This window comes from Chelonoidis abingdonii, chromosome 9, assembly GCF_003597395.2.
Source record: "Chelonoidis abingdonii isolate Lonesome George chromosome 9, CheloAbing_2.0, whole genome shotgun sequence".
Lineage (NCBI taxonomy): Eukaryota > Metazoa > Chordata > Testudines > Testudinidae > Chelonoidis > Chelonoidis abingdonii.
Window position 1 is genome coordinate 2335692 of NC_133777.1, and position 13591 is coordinate 2349282.

General features: G+C 48.7%; 1 protein-coding gene across 4 annotated transcripts in view; it reads right to left on the reverse strand.

Moving 5' to 3' along the window:
• Window positions 1-4432: 4432 nt before the first annotated feature.
• GRID2IP (Grid2 interacting protein) overlaps window positions 4433-13591 on the reverse strand; it is a 116071-nt gene continuing 106912 nt past the window's right edge. For all 4 annotated transcript variants that reach the window (XM_032778427.2, XM_032778423.2, XM_032778426.2 and 1 more), the window contains exons 19-23: window positions 12379-12465; window positions 10302-10431; window positions 8182-8300; window positions 7539-7703; window positions 4433-6726 (exon numbers count right to left, since the gene is read on the reverse strand). In XM_032778427.2, coding sequence (XP_032634318.1) covers window positions 6655-6726; window positions 7539-7703; window positions 8182-8300; window positions 10302-10431; window positions 12379-12465 — 573 coding nt within the window. In that variant the 3' untranslated portion in view covers window positions 4433-6654. The remainder of the gene's footprint in view (window positions 6727-7538; window positions 7704-8181; window positions 8301-10301; window positions 10432-12378; window positions 12466-13591) is intronic.

Consider the following 13591-nt stretch of genomic DNA (forward strand, 5'->3'; position numbering starts at 1 on the left):
CCACTTCCACATAAAGCATTTACCATAGAATGGCTAAAATCCCAAGTGATGCCCAGCACCCACAGCTGCAACTGAAATCAATGTGAGCTGCACGTGCTGAGCACTATGCAGGAATTATGGCTTTTTGTACAGAAGTTGCTTCACCCCCAAATGCAGCTGTTTGTAGCACATAGCCAGCACTGCAGTGGTACTTCACTGCAGTAAAGAAAGGAAGTGAAGATGTAAAGTGGAATGCCAAGGGGAATTTAGATCCTGTGGTAGGCTTACTGGTCTTTCCATAGGATCCCACATAGGACAGCCTGCCTGGGGGCAGGGAGAAGTTTAGTAAACTCTGATGCATCTGATTTCAAATTCTATGTGCGCCTTGAGCTAGTGGAAAGTTTGAATGTTTTGCTAATTCAGATCACAACCGAGTCTCCCGCAGTTCCCTTGGCATGAGCTGCTGTGCTTCGCTAGTCAGGGATTCTGAGCAAAGAAGATCTGTGGCATTGAAATGAATCTGTTGAAGCCAGCCCTTTATCAATGGCCTGGGAGAGAGGGCACCCCATGTGGGTGTCTCGTAACCCACCGGGATTGTATCACTTCTGTTGCTTCTTAAATAGGATTTTTAAACATTCCTAATTCCTTTCACCAGCTAAAAACACCATAGATGTGGAAGGGATAAAACTGAGTCCACAACCAGAACTAAACCCATCTACTAACTGCAACCATTGCAGACACAAGCAAGACACTGAAAAGGAACTTACCATGTTCATCTGGGTCCCATTCTGTTCACTTGCACTGGGCACCACCAACCAACCACCTGCCAGCCCACAGGGCAGCTTAAATATTGCCAGGGAACCAGGAATTGCCAGTGAAGCTGTTAACAGTGTCACAAAGAATGAGAAGAAAAATGTGTAGGGGGATAGTTAAACTAATTCGGCCTAGTTACTGTTTCAGTCCCTCTCTCCCCTGGTGTGAAGTCTGTGCTGTTCTCACTATCAAGGCTTGTGGGGTCAAACTCCAAAGTGTGCGATTCTCTTAAGCAATCATTCCAGATAAAAGGAAGATGAGTTACATTGAAGAATGGACTCTGCCAGCCCACCAAGATGAACTCCCCAAGCCCTAAAGGGAGCTGAAATCCAGCTCTGTATCTAAAGCCACAGCTAAGTCCTAGATCTGTAAAAAGCAGGGGGGGAAATCCATCTCCCCTTCACCCCACAATCTTGGGCCAGGGTGAGTGCTCAGAACACAAATCCAAAATCCAGATATTAACCTCTCATCTGGATCCCAATCTGAATCTAGATTTGCCTTCTGTTTTAGGCATAATCTCTGACAGAAATATATTAAAATAAATAAAGCACTAATGTCAAATAATACATGGATTAAAAATGTTAAAGAGGGACCTGAACTCTCCAAAGCACCGACATGCTGCAGCAGGCGGTGCTATACAACACTGTGAAATAGATACTCTTGCTGGCCTCTGGCCAGGCAGGCCCCAAGCATTGCTGTGTATGCTGTTCTCAGCCAGAAGGTCCCAGGGCACTACATGATGTCAGAGAACATGTTTAATTCAGAAATATCACATGCTTTCAGTGTTATTCAAAACACTAGTATTCATAGGTGGCAAGTTATATATATTTGCGGTGCTCAGGCTCCAGCAATATTCAGGGCCGGGTGCCCTGCTCCAGCAATATTTGGAGCTGGGTTTCTCCCCCGGCCCTGCCTGGATTGGGCCCCGGCCCCCGCGGGTCTTCCCCCCTCCGCCACATCCCTCATCCCCCTGCACCCTAATCCTCAGCCCCAGCGCTGAGCAGCCCCCGCAGCATGAACCCAGCACCCAAACTCCATCCCAAAGCCTGCACCCTGCACCCTTCCTGCACCCTAATCCTCAGCCCAAGATCTGCACCCCAGACCTCCGCCCCCAAGACCCCTCTCAGAGCCTTAGGCAGGTGGGGGCGGAGTTTGGGGGGCAGAGTTGGGGGGCGGGTTCTGGGCACCACCAAAATTTCTACAAACTTGCCACCCATGCTAGTATTAACCCATTCACGTACTTAGCCGAGCAGGATCCACTTCCTGAGGCTGTGGGTTGAAGTCAGGATTTTAAAGTGTTCCATTCTCTTAGACTATGTTTTACTGGCCTTTTAGCTGGCACGATCTCTGTTCCACTTTGACACTGTGGTGCCCATCATCACTTGGGAGGATGAGAGCTCCTGGGATCCCAACTGCCTCCCACAGCGTGGCCTTGAAGAGTGGGAAAGCACTTCCCACCGAGATAGATCTGACGAAGCTTCACAGGACTCTAGGGAACCCATCTCATCCATCTGTTTCACTTGTTCATTGACTGGCTAACTGAACCAGTGTTGCCAACTCTGGTGATACTATTGCAAGTCTCTCTGTATTTGATCTTTCTCTTAAAGCCCCTCAGCTGGACCCAGGAGATGGGAGGAGAATCTCAGCTTTCACTTTTATAAAAAATTAAGTCCTCACCCTCCCAGTTGTGAAGAAAGGCTTGGAAATGTGACTCAAGTGAATCCCAAAGGCTTAGAAATCAGAAGACAAAGAAAAAGCTTGTGATTTTGTCCCCCGTCACATGATTTTGAGGGGCTTGACTCATAGTTAGCAATATTTTAATTGCATTTTCTGGGATTCAATATCTGTGATTTGATAGAATCGTGTCTGTAACCAGTGACAGGCAGATCCTCAAAAAGTTCAGACTTCAGCAGCCAGATCCTTCTGCCAGACTGTTGCACCTGCACAGCTGAACTTAGGCTGATTTTCAGCCCTTCCAGGTTGGAGCTGGGCCAGACAATGCTTTGAGTACAGTCATTTCCTCTGGGATTTCTCTTCAATTTCCTTCACAGCATCCACCGCCATGGTATCTGAGCCCCTATCTCAGTGCATGGGACCCCAGGAAGTGCAGGGACTCTGAAACCCTTTAAAGGTAGCTAGAGAAGAGGTTCAGGTTGGTCACAGATGCTGGTCAGGTGTCATTTTATCCCAGCTACTCTTTCCACTGGATCTCGACTGAATCAGACTTGTCTCTGCTGTGACTTCCCTGAGGCTATTCAATTTTTTCTAGAGAGTTTCCTTTTTTTGCTGCAGAAAACAGAGAAAATCCAACACATGCCAAGGTCTGAAATCGAACCTCAGCTTAGCTGGGGATGATTCTGTTCTTGGTGCAAGAGGGAGACAACATCCTTGAGCTGACCCAGGCAGGGGAGGAGCCAGGCCAACAAGGTGTCTGACACTGATCAGGAGACTGACTGCTTTGTGCCTTTCCTTACAAGTGGCGCAGGGCCGCAAAACAGTCCAGGCACAAACTGTTAATGATTAACCACACAGGGCTGCAGGGGCAGCTCTCAAATGATACCTTTTTTTCTAGAGTGTTCGAGGTTATCACCAAAGAATCAACTGATCTCAAGAGCATGTGACTTAAGTTATGCTGAGGTACAAGAACCAATTTCAGCCTGTGTCAGATAATAGCTGCAGTGGTGGCTTTAGGTCAGCATATTCAATGGCACTCAGTAGCTCACCTCAGCTGCACGTTCTCATTAATTAAGGGAACTTTTGAAAGGGCTGCTCGGTATTTAACTGTGGTGAGTAGGCTCTTCTAGAAAGTGCCGCTGCCTCGGAATCGCCTGCTGGAATGCCAGAGGTGTGCGTGAGGCAGGCTGGGGCACTCACTAAGCTGTTTGATTCAGGTTCTGGAGGAGCCAGTCTCTTCACCTAACAGCTGTGCAGGGCTCAGAGAGTTAGGAAGGAGGTACATTTATTTTACATGTACGAGGCACTGAGGGCTTGCCCAGTGAATAGATTTTATCTGTGGCATTTTGTAAAACTCTTTCAAACTCAGTCTACACTTTAGGCCTATGCTGAGGCCTCATTGTCAGATTAAACCATTACATATATGCAAAGAGCAAAAAGCCACAGTGTCCACCAGCCACCACTATGGGAAATCTGGGAAATCACTCACATGGTTTATTTCCTGCTAAGGCAAATGATGCAATTGCCACAGGAGAGAAATCCCCTAGGGAACATGAGCTCAACCTGCTCCAACTGCCTTTGAGAGGACTGCAATTCTCTGGCTCATATGCAAACTAAATATTTACTGCTGAGCAATGTAAAATGGCAGGCGTTATTTTAAACCGAAACACTCTCGCCTCACTCCTCACCCTACTCTGAGTATGGATTCACAGGAAGCCTCCCACAGAGATAATTATCCCTTCTGTTCTACTGCTGCTGTTGAGATAGTTAAACCTCTCCCTAACTGGGGCAATGATCTCTCAAGGGAATAAGAAGGACATATAAAATATTCAGTCTTAAGATGTGCAGTTATAAAAGCTGCCAACCACAGAAATCCACCCTCTTTTTAAGGCTATTGTGGAAAACCAGGGTGTGTTATAGTTTTTACCTATAATGGACTCAAATGCAGTTGGGAGGCAGACCGCAGTAGCTTTATTTTGGGGACAGCCCATAGGTTTTGGGTAGAGACTGAACTGTGACTATACACATAGTCCTGTTATCAAATAAAATAACCATATCTCAGAAGTTCTGGTTCTCTGAAAATTTTCACATAAAAAATACCATCTGGAAACAAAGCAATTGGAGTTTTACCTATTTTGTCAAGTTACAACAGGTAGCAAAGTCTATGTACAGCATTTTCATTAATGACAGTTTCAAAATAACCTCAAACAGTTTAAATACATAATATGTGCTTAAAAAAAGATCAACTATACACAGTATGCAGCATCTGAAACACAGAATGGAGACAAATATGCATTGTCCTATCATAAATCAAGGAGAAAAAACACGGCTCTGATAATGCAGTGCTTGGGCAGCTGATAATACAATGCTAGAAGCTACCTGGCACTGATAGCTGTAAAAACTGAAAAAACACTTGTGGAAATATACATCACTTTCTACAGCAGGGAGTTTTAAAAAAGTACTGAAAACAAAGGATTTGATGCACATAAGGTCTCCTGTAAATAATGCACCAGTTGATGATTCTCTACTCTCTGCACAGGCTGTGAGAGGACCTCTTGCTCTGGCATCAAGTGAGGAGAAGCATTTGGATGAGAAATGTTACCTAAGCTCCAGGTGTTGCTGGAGAGTTTCAAGGAGCAGGATGTTAGAGCACATCAGAGTTGAAAGGCAATGACTGCTTTTTGCACAAAATAATGCCCAACAATGTGAACGCACTGATGCTTCTTGCTGTAAGGATCTTAGCAAACTGTATCACCTGGAGGCACATGCAGACCACAAAAGTCTAGAAGAGCATTAATCCCAGAAGGATATCTCAGATATCATTAAATTTACCTACACAATAATCAGAGGCTGCCAGAGCAATGGAGCATGGTGTGTACAGTTCTGCCGTTCACAGAATACACTTGGCATGAAGGATCGATTGAATCCTACATTATGTCAGATGTTACCACAGAACTACAGGCCCTCAGTAAATGATTGAAAGGTACAGCACATACTTGGTTTTCTGCTGGGCTCTCTGGCTAGCCTCAGAAGCTACACTGCAGGGCTTTAGCTTTTTGAAGGAATCCCACTGACTGCTAGACGTTTAGACTGCCAAGGGTTTTACACTTTCTACGGAGGCTTCAAGATGCTCAGTGAACTGTGTCTCCTGGCAAGTCCATGTAGATCTGGTGAGGAAGATGTTAATTTTCTAGTAAACTGTCCAGACCCATCAGTCAATGCCACACACCTAAGCAAATAGGACACAGCCAGGTAGGAATTTCAGGACTGTCCCACTGCATAAAGCAACTGGATGGAATCATATTGAATCCATGTTTGGGGACAAAGTGGATACACCATGCACAATTCTGGGAGGTAATTTCCTGACATCATCACTGACCTTTCCCTGCTGAAGTCCAGAATTAAAGACTCTGAGCAAACCCTGAAGCGCCCTGCCTCAGCCAATGTGGGGTCAGTGGGAGTTCTGACTGGGTAAGAGCTCTGGAAAAATTAAATGCTGGCTGGTCGGTTTGAAGGTGCTGCAGGGACTCTGAGGAGAAATTCGGCTTGACTCATCAGCGGTTCCTCCCAAGAATCCCTGGAGATCAGCTCCAGTGGCAGCTCTATCACCAATTCAAGGGGTTTGGCATGTGCTGCCTTTTGTGCCCAACCAGCTCTTCTCACTGGGCAGGGGGCGGGCCCTGGCCCTGCTCTCCCTCTGATGCCTCGGAAGCAGAGCCTGTGTCCCATCATGGGAGAGTGCTGAGCCCTTGTTACGTGGGGAGAAGAAAACGCTTTGTGCACCCACAACAGAGTCCTGGGCAGGGATCCCAGGGTTTGCTACTGCCGACATGTACAGATTCTGAAAAATGTAAGGGGGTTTCTACATCCTGGTGGGTCTGCAAACCTGATTCAACAATGCACTGGAAATCTAGGGCACTAAACGTAAGATCCTGTAGTTAGGACTAACACAATGTTTGTCTTAACTCTGTAACCCTGCCCCACCCCTACATCCATCTCAGGACCCATCCATGGTGCCTTTTCACAGAAGTTATTCCTACAGTGTCCAGATTACCACCAAACAAGCCCCTTTGCCTTGGTCCATGGTTCTGATTGGTGCTAACATGAAAGCAGCATATTTACAACCAACAGGAACCAACTGCACTTTGTTGGCAATAAAGTGTTGCACCGAATGTCACCACCAGCCCATCACCAGGCAAGGGGCGAGGTCATCCTGGGACTGCGCTGGCTTTCGCAGGCCTGCACGTCACTGAGGGCCCGCTGCAGGGAGAGAAGGAAACAAAACAAGATGTGTCATCAGGCAAAGGCAGCTCTCCATGGACAAGGAGAACGCTTCAGACTCGCAGAAACACACAGGATTGAGCTCTGCCCTCAAAACTGCTCCATGCAAATTCTACCCAAGTCAAGGAGTGGTGAGCATGAGTGGCTGAGGGCAGTGAATCTGGTTGCAGGAATGCCAAGCAGAGAGAGGATCAGGCCTATGCCCAACTTTCCTCTTCTACAGCAAGTTTAGTACAGGTGCAGGGGACTGCACTGAGCCTCTGAGACTGAAGTCCTCTCTTCTTCCACAGAACTAGTACAGCATGTGCTGTGCAAAGGCAGGTCTCCTCTGACAGTGCCCTGCGGGAGTGCTTCAGGACTATCCTGGGAAGACTGTCTGTCTCTGCGCCCTTTCCATCCTTCGCCTTCTGCTGGGCCCATTGGCAAGGGGTGCCAGTTAATGCCAAGTCTGTTGTGGAACTCGCTGTCCCTATGCTCAGACTCAAGCCCGTTATCAGTGCCCTTCATAACAGCCCATCAGATGGTAACAGCAATTGTTTCACTTTTCATCTGGTCAATATTCGGCCTGGTGACCTAGAGCTGAAAGGCCCTGAAGTATCATCCAAGTCTCCTGAGCCATCCAATTCCTGACTTGCTTTCCTTTTAAGATTTGGATTTTACTCACATTCAGAGCCAACTATTGAGTTAAAGCTAAACTAAGCCCCACTAGCAGGTGATGCAGCAAAACCCATTCCGGGCCTTTACGGTGAGACCCCACCCATGTCTGCTGGCTCTATAGCAATGCAACTCACCTCAAACTTGCTCATGAACTCAGCAAAAATGCCAAAAAAAGATTCAGATGTGGTCACTTTGGAGTCTTCCCCAAAGAAGGACAGCACTTTGCTGAATTCCTCCATGGCCTTATGCTGCAGGTCATCCAGAGATTTTATAGTGGGATGGGCGCTCTCCAGGAAAGACTGAGAGGAGTGGTTTAAGGAAAAACTACACCATATTGTGGCAAGATCCTGAACAGATGCTGCTTAGAAAAGGCTGGGTTTTCATCTACAGTCCAACACAAGGTCCCCTGCAACGTGAGCACAGCAACTGTGGGCTGATAAACTAGTTAAAAAGAAACCCCCACACAAAAGGGAATTTGTTTTGCATAGGCAATGTCTCTGCATCCATCTCCTACAACACAGGGAGAGACAACACCAAGAGCCTTCTGCCCACAGGGGAGTGGCTTCCCCCATGATAACTCTGCAAAGGCATGAACACTGGCAGCCTCAGTGTGGCTCCATTGGGAGCCCTCTCACCTCTGGGTCATAAAGGTGAAGTCCATACCATGCTCTTCACCAAATGGTACCTCCTTACTAGATGGCCAGAATGCTTAACAAACACTGGGCTAAAGACAGCAGATAGCAATGTTTGTGATTTGCCTCTTTTACGGAAGGATACATTCATCACAATAGCAAATTTGTCCTCCTCAGCAGCTGGCATGCTGTGGCAGGCAGTCTCTATTTCACTGATAGTAGTGTGAAGGTCATTGAGATCAGCTGTTAATGTTCTCTGATTCACTGAATAAGGAGGAGAGTTTAAAACAATGTCATTAAGATAGTTCTGAGTCGGTGCCGGCTGCTGCTAAACCAAGAGCAGGAAAGTGAGATCCATAGGTCAAAAGCAAACCCAGGGGCTTTACAATGTGGTCTACACTGCCCTCATCTTTAATGCAGAGGTTCTTCTTGTGGATGTACATGTTCCAGCGTGTGCTGCTCCCTCTTGACCTGAATGACCAAGCTGCATTGCATTCTGGGTGAAGCCAGACCTCCAGGTGGGGACAGAGACATTCTTACTGACCTGTACCAGGTGAGTGAGCTACCTATTAGCCCAGAAAGAACTGGTGATTGTCAGGAGGAGACATTCAGAGAACACTGGAGAGAAACTGGGTCCTGCCAAGTGCAAGAGGCCTTGGGGGTTCAATGGCAAAGGGGGAAGGGTAGTTATGGATAAATGAGTACTTTGACATGGGAGGGGAATTTAGTGAGTTTAGCCACAAAATGAATGGATGGAAGGAAGGATATTGACTGTTAAGGAGTGGGGACAGGAAAGTAATAAAGGCCGAGAATTATTTTAAGAAAAGCTAGGTCAAGTGAGAGCACCGGGCAAGAATATTACAGGTGCAAACAGGCTAAGAGGAGAAAATTAAAATCTAGGGGCCTGAATCTCCTGTCTCTTACACTACTCCAGTTTTATGCAAGTGCAACTCCACTGACTTTGACTGAGTTACTTCCAAATATCAGGGAGAGAGAAGAGACTTAGGCCCCAGCTATGATATTCAGCATGTACATGCTGCATGTTGGGCCACCACTGACACATGTGCATGACAAGCCAAAGGACCATGAGACCTTTCAATTATAACTCAGCAACACGTGCTGCTCCCACTTGTGTGATGTCTGCAGTTGGAATGGTAACTCCTTGGAGCAGGGTGTGGGGCGGCTCTGTGTGTCGCTAAGGCACACAGCACAGAAACATTATTCTAAACAAAGTGCTGGGATCTGTAATCATCACAGCCACCGTTGTCACCACTGCACGCTCAGGAGCATGGGGCCTGCAGATCAGGTGTGGCTGTCAGGTCCCCAGCTTGGCTATGATATGGTCCACAAGAGGCCTGTGTTTGAGAAGCTTGTGAGCTCAGTACTGCTGCACCGGAGTTGTCCGGACATCTGGTCCTGACAGCGTGATGCCGATGAGCCATGAGAATGTCTGTGAATATTCAGTATAACAACTGGGGCCTCATCTTCGCTGCTAAAAAGATATGTTTTTCACCACAGGGTAATTAACATATGAACAATCCTGAGTAAGAACACTGTCCAAGGCACTTGGTTTTACCATGAAGTACATTAGGGCAGGTCAGCACTAAAGGGTCTGGCTTAAAACCAGCAAAACCAAAGACGATGCAAGGTCAATCACAACTACCACTGTATGGAACGTCTCCTTTGGGGTCTAGTGATTGCTGCAGTGCCCAGTGGGCAGAGTCTGGGCTGAGTTCAAATACACACCCCAGAGTTGGAACACTTCCCCCAAGGTATCTGAATCCAAGCCTCCTGAGTCTGCTAAGCTGGGCTGGAAATCTCACAAGAGCAGGCTCCCTTCTAAGATCTCCAATACTTCCATTGGGCCAGAAACACCAGGGGCAGAACCTTCCTTATGGTATTATGGTATTTCTCCTCCACTGCTCACCAGGACGTGGATGGGCCGAAGCGCAGCATAAGGAGTAACTAGTATTAAAATGGGAACCAAATGTTTTCAAAACACAAGAATGGACCATCTCTAAAAGGAACCTAACTAAAACCCCAGATCCAGATACCTCCATGCTTTATGGCTCCAGCCCATCGCTAGTTCTTATTTATCCGGGCTACTTTCCCTGTCTCTATTTGTGTCAAACTACTGCAGTTCATAGGCTATGCCTAATGGTGGCATGGAACCAAGAGGGGGCACAGAGAGGCAAGGGGCAGGGGAGTCCTTCATCAGTCCTATATCAGGACAGGTTTCTCTGAGAATGCTACTTGTTTATTTACCTTTGGCAGCAAGCGGCACTGTAGGAAGGTCCTTGGCAAAACCCAGAAGTTCTGGGAAATGTTGGCTAAGTGATTTGGCAAGAATGTGCAGGAAAGTAGATTTCCCATCAACGGTCTTGGTTGTGTTCAGCTAGAACAAAGCAAAACAGGTAAGGAGATTCCTATACGGGAGGGTGGGTTTTTCACTGACCATTCAGCCTACATGTGCAGTTTCCAAAATACTGCCAGAAACATTCACGCACCTCTGCTGGGATCACTCTGCACTCACGTTCACAGGAGCTCCCACCAGCAGCAGCAGCAGCAGCAGCAGCAGCAGCACGTTACGGATTAATGTTTAAAAGTGGTGTTTAATGTTAACACAGTATGTTAAATCCAGATTAGTGAAATGGAGAAAGTAGATGAAAAGTTTCCCCATGTTGGGGACAATGTTCCCTCTAATTTTTCCCACTCATGTGTAGATTGAATTTGGTTAGGTGCACCAATATGGAGGTGATGTGTGACACATCACCCTCATATAGGTGCACCTAACAAAATTCATGTGTGTTGGGGGGGTAAGGCCAAGGGGTTCAGAATGTGGGAGGGGGCTCGGGGTTGGGGCAGAGGGTTGGGATGCAGGGGTGTGAAGGCTCCGGCTGGGGGTGAGGGCTCTGGGGTGGGGCCAAGCAGGGCCGCCCAGAGGATTCAGGGGGCCTGGGGTCTTTGGCAGTGGGGGGCCCCTGCCGCTGAATTGCCACCAAAGACCCGGCACTTCGGCGGTGGGTCCTGGGGTGGAATGACCCCCCCCACTGCCAAATTGCCGCCGAAGACCCAGAGTGGAAGAAGCTCCAGGGACCTGGGCCCCACGAGAGTTTTCTAGGGCCCCCGGAGCAAGTGAAGGACCCCGCTCCAGGGGCCCTGAAAAACACTCTTGGGGCCCCTGCACGGCCCAGGGCAAATTGCCCCACTTGCCCCCCCCCGGTGGCTCTGGGGCTAGGGATGAGGGGCTCAGGGCTGGGGCAGAGGGTTGGGTTGCAAAGGTTGGGAGGAGAGCTCCGACTGGGGGTGCGGGCTCTGGAGTGGAGCCAGGTACCAGGGATTTAGGATGCAAGAGGGTGCTCCAGGGCCATGGCAGGAAGAGAGGACTCCCCCCAGCCCTCTCTTCCTGCAGCAGCAGCAGCACCTGGGCTGTGGGGGGAGAGGCGCCTCTCCCCACTGCAGCAGCTCTGGGGCTGAGGCTGAAGGTGCTCCCTCCCCTGGCCCCAGCAGGTCCAAGCGGTGGCATAGTTGGGGACCAGGCTAGGTTCGGGCCGGGGGAGGGGCACCCCTCCTCCAGCAGGTCCCCGGGCAGGTTCCCTGAGCACCTGCATGGTGCTAAATAGGGTGCTGCGCAGCTTGCAGGGAACTTCGGATGGGGGCCCTGTGAGTCTACCTTTGCCTCTGCAGCATTCTCTCTTTATGCCCCCTAGGTCACCAGCACACTTGAGCTGCATGAGGGCACAGACAGACACTCAGATACTACAGTGATGGTTGCGGTATAAGAACCTATACAGAAATACAGGCCTTCTCCCAGGAGATGTCCATGATGCCACCACAGCACCATTATTTGCTCCTGCCAACCTAGAAACTGAGTGTGAGTCTGAGACCCCCCACAGGGAAGCCCACTGTGTCACCACCAGGGCCAGCTCCAGGCACCAGCGTAGCAAGCAGGTGCCTGGGGCGGCCAATGAAGGGGGTGGTGGGGGTGTGACATGTCTGGCCATTCAGCGGCAATTCGGCGGCGGGGCCGTCACCCCCTCTCCGAGTGAAGGACCTGCCATCGAATTGCCGCTGATTGCGACTTTTTTGTGTGTGTGTGCTTGGGGCGGCAAAAACGCTACAGCCGGCCCTGGTCACCACTGGGCCAGGTCTGCTTTATAACCCCTGCCTTGGTATCCTCACCCTGCCACTGACCTGCTCCCTTCAAGGGGCCTTGAAATGGCCACTGCACTCAGAAGCTGTCTTTGGAAATACATCCAGTACCCTAGTCCCTACCCGAGCGCTCAGAATTCATCAGCATGAGAACAGCATGTGCAATGAGGACTGTTCCCGTTCGCCTTACCTCAGTGAGGAAGTTGATTTTAAAGCCTGTCGTTTTATTGGTCTTGGGCTGCCCGTTGTTCAAATAGTTCCCCATTGCCAGCACAAACTGCAAAGAGAACCTCCCATGACTGATCAGTCACCGAACCCTGCGCTGTTACGCTCCCTGCCTCCCTCTCCCCTTCCCTTCCCATTGGGCCTTGTGTCAGCTCCAGCCCAGCATATCAGGAACCCAGCAGGGAAGCTAGTTTTGGTGCAGCACCTGGATCACCGATAGAGAGCACCACTGTGGGATAAGCTGAGAAAACAAGCTTATTTCTGTGCCAGATCAGGACCTGATGTGCATGCTTGGAAAGTTATGACGGGAAACTGCAGTGATTCATTACAAGGCATTAGACGGATGAATAAATGTTAAGGGCAAAATTCTGCCTGCGCTTTTGTGAATGCACAGTCAGTCTCTTCTTCACCCTGGCTCACCTGCACAAGAGCCAGGCACAGTCCAGGCAGAGCACTCTCTTGAGCTCTAGGCCCCGAGGCTACCAACAGGCCAGCAGCATCCCAGCCCCACGGGGATGTGGCCAGTAAGCTGGGGTGTGGCAGTAGGTGGTGGGAGGAATGTGTGCTGCTCCTTTCAAAGACAAGTATAAGATGCACTACACAGCAGGCTCAGCACCATCAATGCTCTCAGTCAGCTCTGGAAACTCTTCCAACTCCAGATCTTTTCCTTCTCTAATGAGGGCTACAAAACATACCACGTTGGCCATCTCCAGCATTAGCTATTTATGAGTAATGACTGTCAAGTATCAGAGGGTAGCCGTGTTAGTCTGGATCTGTAAAAAGCAGTGGCACCTTATAGACTCACAGAAGTATTGGAGCATAAGCTTTCGTGGGTGAATACCCACTTCGTCAGACTGTGTGATCATTTCAACCAAACAGTCATCAGATATGTAAAAGATGATTATACAGAGGATGGTGATCAATTGTTCTCCATGTCAGGCTGGATATTAGGAAAAAACTTTCTAACTCTAAAGATAGTTAAGCAGTAAAACAGGGTGGCTAGGGAGGTCATGGAATCCCTGTCACTGGAGGTTTTAAGAACAGGCTAGACAAATACCTGCCAAGGATGGTTTAGTCCTGCCTCAGTGCAGGAGGAGTGGACTAGATGATCTCTCAAGGTCCCTTCCAGCCAGATATTTCTCTGATTCTATGAATCAAGACATATGGCAAAAGGGTCA